The sequence below is a fragment of the Convolutriloba macropyga genome, chromosome 2 (assembly GCF_964194025.1).
Source record: "Convolutriloba macropyga chromosome 2, txConMacr16.3, whole genome shotgun sequence".
NCBI classification, from domain to species: Eukaryota; Metazoa; Xenacoelomorpha; order Acoela; family Convolutidae; genus Convolutriloba; species Convolutriloba macropyga.
The window spans coordinates 8,533,912-8,540,469 of record NC_134469.1 but is presented as its reverse complement, the minus strand read 5'-3'; the positions used below and the strand labels follow the sequence as shown (position 1 = coordinate 8,540,469).

The window sequence follows — 6,558 nt, the reverse complement described above, 5'->3', positions numbered from 1 at the left end:
ACCATAAGATAACTTCAACATGGTTTTGGAAGCTATGCGTTCAACTAGTATTTAATTTGGTAATTTATTCATGAACACGGAATCAATATTTTTACCCCGAAAGAATGAAAAAGAAATTGAGAGAAGAGTTCCAGCTTTGAATTCTTTCAAATTCTGCTCAACAAATTGTGCAGATGATTTTGTTACTTGTTTACTGGATAATGCTTCCGGGTTTGTAAATAAACAATGAGTATTGAAAAGAGCAAAAGAGACCAGTTTGCGGTTTCTGATTATTTTTTGATGATTTTGATTTCTTTTAATCAGTTTCCTGGGCCAAGCTACGCTAGCTCTAAATGATTGTTATTCCGAAATGAATTGAATTCTGCATTGTAGATTTAGCTAATATCCTGGCCCATATAGAACCTGTATTATGGGTTTCTATTACAATCAATTTTTAAATATTGAATTTATAAGAAAAAAAACATTATTGATGCTAATTTTTTTTTGAAGCAAGCATTTATTGAAATATAGTTCGCAGTTATGATTAGTTTGCAAAACTCAGAGATTAACTTTTTAGTTAAGAGAGAAGTTTATAACTTAATTTACAACTTATAACTTCACAGAATAACTCAAGTGTAAACTACTCAAGTTTAGTTCCGCCTTATTTCTACAACTAATCCTTATTACTGACAAAACTTGTTGTTTATCTTCACACATAACCAGTTTTGAGCAGTTTAATTGTATTTGAATTAAGTACAAATTAACGCAATGAAGGTATCACCAAATTCACCAGATTCGCCGATTTCTGAAAGCGAAAAAAGTTCATCGGACTTGAGCAAAAATGAAGATCCTAGCATGAATTTTGACCCCCGTTTCAAAACCAGCCCTGTCAACCAGAATAGCCCAGACGATTTGCAGCAATCGGGCGAATCAAAACGAGCCAAAATTCTGATGGAGACGAAAGAGTTCATAACTTCAGTAATGCCCGGATTGTTTGCCACCTCAGTTTTCCTGAAGTTAATGTGGGCTTCGGTTTATATTTCATTCATGGGTCTTACAATAACACAATCCGTGACCACTTTGGTTGAATATTACTCCCATCCAGTCACGACTACTGTAACTGTTAAAAGCGACCCAAAAGATTCCGAGTTTCCAGCTGTAACAATTTGCAACAACAATATTGCCCGCAAGTCTTACATCGCGAGGGTAAAATACCTGCAGGATCTGGCCTGGTTGGACGACTATGTTCGCGAGAGTCTCAAAGTCTGGAACTCAGAGGGTTTAGACATAAACACGACCGCATGCGAAAAGGCTGGTTTGTATGTTTGCGACAACGGAATGTGTATAAACAAGGCTTGGGTTTGCAACAATGTGAGTGAATGTAGCGATGCTACCGATGAAGCCCCCTATGCCAATTGTTCAGAATACGAAACCCGCAACATGTCCGAAATTTGCGAACCCGGGTTCACTCTTTGCCCGGATGAGCATACATGTGCCGTAGCTTGCGACGGTGTTCCGGAGTGTGTCGAAAATTACGCTTATGACGAAAGCAATGCCACCGGATGTAACATGACGTGTCGTCAAGACATCCAAGCGACAGAGTTAGAACAGGTTTTGACGTCTGTCAACTACCCTAACGCGTACCCTGAAAACTTGGACTGTGAGTACAGAATCACAGGACCTGCCAAGAGCAAAATTCAAGTTCATATAACCGCTTTTGACCTTGAAAAAGAAAATAACTGCCAGTATGATCATTTCCAAGTTCTGGATGGTATTGGTTCGAGCGTTACGGCTATAAAAATTAACGGTAAGCGTAAGGCTTGCGGATCACTTGATGACCTTGGCAGCTCAACAACGGTGACCTCTAGTTCGAACAAAGCGACGATCAAGTTCTACAGCGATCCTTGGAACATCGACGAAAACAAAGGTTGGAGTTTAACATTCACAGCTCTGACTGGTACCTCTTCCACAAGAATCAAGCGTCAAAGTAACTCTGAGGACTATGATTATGACTATGATTACGATTACAACCAAGAGGGAATTGCTGGATCTGGTAGTGGCAACAATTTTGCAGGTTTGAAGCCGTATGATTGGTTCGGGGCGTTCCAGAGGTCAAACATGCCAGATTACAGCGACTTCAAAGCGTTTTTGAACCTGCAGCATTCGGAGATTGTCGGAAATGGGCATCAGTTGAACGATTTTATTGTCCAGTGCGTTATGGACGGATCCGAATGTTTGATGAGCGCCTTTATGACAAAGCAATACGCCGAATTTGGAAACTGTTTCAGTTTAAATGCAGTCACGAACGTTAATATTGAAGACAAAAAGGACCAGTTCAAACCTTATAGAACCGCAAGAACTGGCTCGGAACACGGCTTGAAAATGACACTTTTTCTTGATAAAGATGAATATTTGGGAATTACCGGGCAAAAATCGGGAGCTAGGTTAACAATTTCAAACGCTGAAGAATCACCGCCATTACAATCTCACGCTATTTTTATTAGCGCAGGAGCTGCGACCATTATAAGTTTGAACCAAGACTTTGTAAAACGACAGAAGGCGCCATTCTCAGAATGCGTTGAAACTTGGCCTTCGTTTTTAAACTTGCGTGATAACTATAAACGCTACACGTACACTGTTGATCACTGCTATAGTTTGTGTACACAACAGCAACTTGCTTACGAATGCGGGTGCTCTCAACTTGCGTCCGAGTGGAATTTCACCAACGATGATTTCGTGGCTAATATGTCCCAAAATCAGTGCAATCTTTTCGATTCCGAGCAGTCTAAGTGCGTTCGTCAAATTCTGGATGATTACACCTTGAATAGGCGATCATGCAGCTGTCCTTCCGCATGTCAACAACGTCGGTTTCACCTCGAAACTTCGACAACCGAATGGCCGACCGAAGCTTACGCGCCTTATTTGGTATCTTTGCTTCAAAGGTCGACCTCAAGGCGGGTCCGCGACTTTGTAACGAAAGCAATAGCCGAAAGCAACAAGGGCCAGCATACCGACATTTTGAAAGATGTCCTGAAAAAGAATTTCGCACGTGTTGAGATTCATTTTGCAACCCATAGTTACTATATTGTGGAGGAAAGTCCGAAATATAAGTTGCAAGATCTCTTTGGAACCCTTGGGGGGAATCTTGGACTGTGGTTGGGGTGGAGTATTATGGCTGGATTTGAGATGATTCAATGGATATACAACTGTGTATGGATCGCTGCATCCAAATAAACAAAACAAATAATTTAAATTTTGATTTTTTTCCACCCTCCACAATTACGTTATGCAACCCCCCCCCCCCCCCACTACGTTACAGCACGTGTCATATTACATAGTACATCATATCGTAAAATTATCACTTGCTGTTGCTGAAAAATATCCACGGGCTGCAAATAAAATCCACTCACTACGCTGTTGGTGACGGGGGGGGGGGGGGCTTCACAAACCGGAAAAAGGTCCAAAGCATTTGAAAAGTTGAAGGTCAAAAGTTTTTCAAATTTGATAAAGTTCATCGCGAAAAACGTTGAGCCCGTCTAATTGCCTACTGCTATATTTATTAAGTTTGTAAAGAGTTTAAGTGCCGATTCATAGTTTTGTAAATACTTTCTCAAATAGTTAGATTAATTGCCATTTTTCGATCACTGCCAGTATTCGATTCCAGTGTAGCAAGTGTTTATTCGTCACACTGTTTCTTTTACCATACAACAAAGAATTTTCACAGAGGACGTGCCTTAAATAATAATTCATTTTGTCAAGTTATGGCTCGTGAGCTTAGGAGGATGCAAATAACTTTACACATTACTTTGCCAAACATACAAATTGGTCGAGAAAATGTTGGGCAAAAAAAACATTGTCCGCGCCAACCTTTTAAGATTAGGTTCATAAGCGTGTGCGAACAACACTGACAGTCGGAGTTAGTTAGTTCAAATTCGCTCAAAAGTGGATATATTTGTCATATTTACCATAAATTTTGGCAATTGGGGATAATTGTGACGGAATTTTTTCACTATTGTCTGCAAATTACCGTCACATTTACTCAGACATGAATTTATCGATCGGAATCTAATTTTGCGTTTGTTATTTGTTTGTCATAATCCACTTTTTAAATTGTTTTGACAACGACAAATTATTGATGAACACTAAAGTGACAATAAATTAATATTAGAAAAGCAAATTTTCGAATAAAAATCCCTCACTACTCTTTTGTGAATTTTGAATACGTTAAATGCCGAGAATTGTGACGGAATGCTAAAGGCTTGTTCACAATTTACCGTCACACTTATTCAAATTCAAGAATGCCACACATGACCGCAACTAACGTGTGTCAGATCTTGACACTTCATAGCGCGCTAACTAACCATTTGTGCTGTGTCCTACCTTCTTTTGCCAAATTTGGGCTGTTAAGCTGTTAGCCATTTAACACAATATCAGCACACTGAATTTGAATATGGAACAAAGTCAACAGGAAAATTGCTTCGAAATCCGGACGATAGTTCGCCTGAACGCTAACCAAGTTTGGAAAAACAATGCAGAAAAGTGTATGCTCATGAAAAGGTTTTAATGGCATCAATCCAAAAATTCTGTACTGTTATACTTATTTTATACCAACTGATTTAACTCCTTATAACTTAATACCGTATAAAATCAACCAACAGCCTCCAAACCCTACAATTTATTGACCTCGAATTTGCTTTAAGGCCAAAGTTTTTCATGTAATTTGGTGTCTTCATGAACAAATAGAGAAGCTAAAGTTCAAAATACTTAAAAACACAAACCTATCGACCTTCAAGGTTGAGCTGTTAAACAGCTTGCGTAAGCAGCTTTTCTTTTGCTTGTTAAAAAAAGTAGTGTCGACAAACAACAAATGAACACTAAAGTGACAATAAATTATTGATAAATTAACTAATTTCGGATATAAATCCCTCAGTAAACTTTTGAGAAATTTGATTAAGTTAATTGCCGAGAATTGTGACCGAATGTTAAACATTTGTCCACAATACACCGTCACATTTTTTAATTTCAAGCACGCCACAATTGGCCGCAATCAGCAAAAATTTCAAAAAAGGTACGTTTGATGACGTAAATCTGCTGCAGGAAAAAAGATGTCCAGCAATTTGGTCTCTATGTTTTGAAATAAAAAAAGAACTTTGCAATTTTTTCGGATTGCTTTCAATAATAGAAAAAGGATCAATTGGATCATCAAACGGTTAACCAAAAATTATTGAAAAAGGTTAACTAAAAAACTGAATTAGCATTCCAAGAGCAACGCCCAATGAAAAACAAAGAACTAACAAACAAACATTTATATATAATAGTTTCCCTGAAGGCTAACCAAAGTTTATAAAACTATTTAGAAGAATTTATGCTCAGGAAAAGGTTTTAATGGCATCAATCCAACATATCTCTTCTTTTCTAATTCTTATATCCCCAGTTTTTTTTAAATCTTTATAACTTAACACCGAGTATAATCAACTCTTAGTCAAATATCCCCACAATATTTTGACCATGAAGTTGCTTTACAACAAAATGTTTCGTGTAGTTCGGTGTTGTCATGAACAATTAGAGAACCTAAAGTTCAAAATACTTAAAAACACAAAACTATCGACCTTCAAGGTTGAATTGTTAAACAGTGCGTGAGAAGAGCTTGCGTAACCAGCTTTTCTTTTGCTTGTTAAAAACAGTAGTGACGACAAACTACTAATGAATACTAAAATGAAAATAAACTAAAGATAAAATTACAATTTTTTGGATATAAATCACTCAGTTAACTTTTGTGAAATTTGATTACGATATCTGCCGAGAATTGTGACCGAATGTTAAACTCTTAGCAACAATTCACCGTCTTATTTGTTCAAATTCAATAATGCCACACATGACCGCAATAGGCAGCAATTTCAAAAAGTGTACATTTGGTAACGTAAATCAGCTGCAGGACACTAAATGACCAGCAGTTTGGTCTCTATATTTTGAGAAAAAAGTACTTTGCAATTTGTTTGATTGCTTTCAATTATAGATAAATGATCCTTTTGATCATCAAACGTTTAACCAAAAATCATTGAAATAAGTTTACTAAAATACTGAATTAGCATTGCAAGAGCAACGCCCAATGAAAAACAAAGAACTATCAAACAAATATTTTATCTTATAAAACACGGGAAATAATCATCAAAAGGGGGAAATGTCCATTTGGCGCCAAATGTATGACGGTCAAAGAAATCACTTGGAAAAGAATCCTAATGCTCAAATATATTCCTTTGTAATAGTCAAAAATTGTATCAATTCTTGACACTTTAGAGCGCGATCATTGACCATTTGTGCTGTGTATTACTTGTTTTTGCCAAATTTGGTCTGGTGCATTGTTAGGCATTTAAAGCAAATTCAGCACATTGAACTTGAATCTGGAACAAATTCAACAACAAAATTGTTTGAAAACTAGACCATAGTTTCCCTGAAGGCTAACCAAAGTTTATAAAACTATTTAGAAGAATTTATGCTCATGAAAAGGTTTTAATGGCATCAATCCAACATATCTCTTCTGTTCTAATTCTTTTATCCCCAGTTTTTTTTAAATCCTTA

The 6,558-nt window shown here is 37.1% G+C and overlaps 1 protein-coding gene across 1 annotated transcript; it reads left to right on the top strand.

The window, feature by feature from the left end:
- Positions 1–327: 327 nt before the first annotated feature.
- LOC142335107 (uncharacterized) lies at positions 328–3,273 on the top strand. Its single transcript, XM_075383460.1, has one exon. The coding sequence runs from the start codon at positions 748–750 to the stop codon at positions 3,211–3,213; it is 2,466 nt and encodes an 821-aa protein (XP_075239575.1). The 5' UTR covers positions 328–747; the 3' UTR covers positions 3,214–3,273.
- Positions 3,274–6,558: the final 3,285 nt, after the last annotated feature.

Bases quoted from the DNA above. Each gene is read 5' to 3' on its own strand.
- LOC142335107 (XM_075383460.1), top strand. From the start codon at position 748: ATGAAGGTATCACCAAATTCACCAGATTCGCCGATTTCTGAAAGCGAA.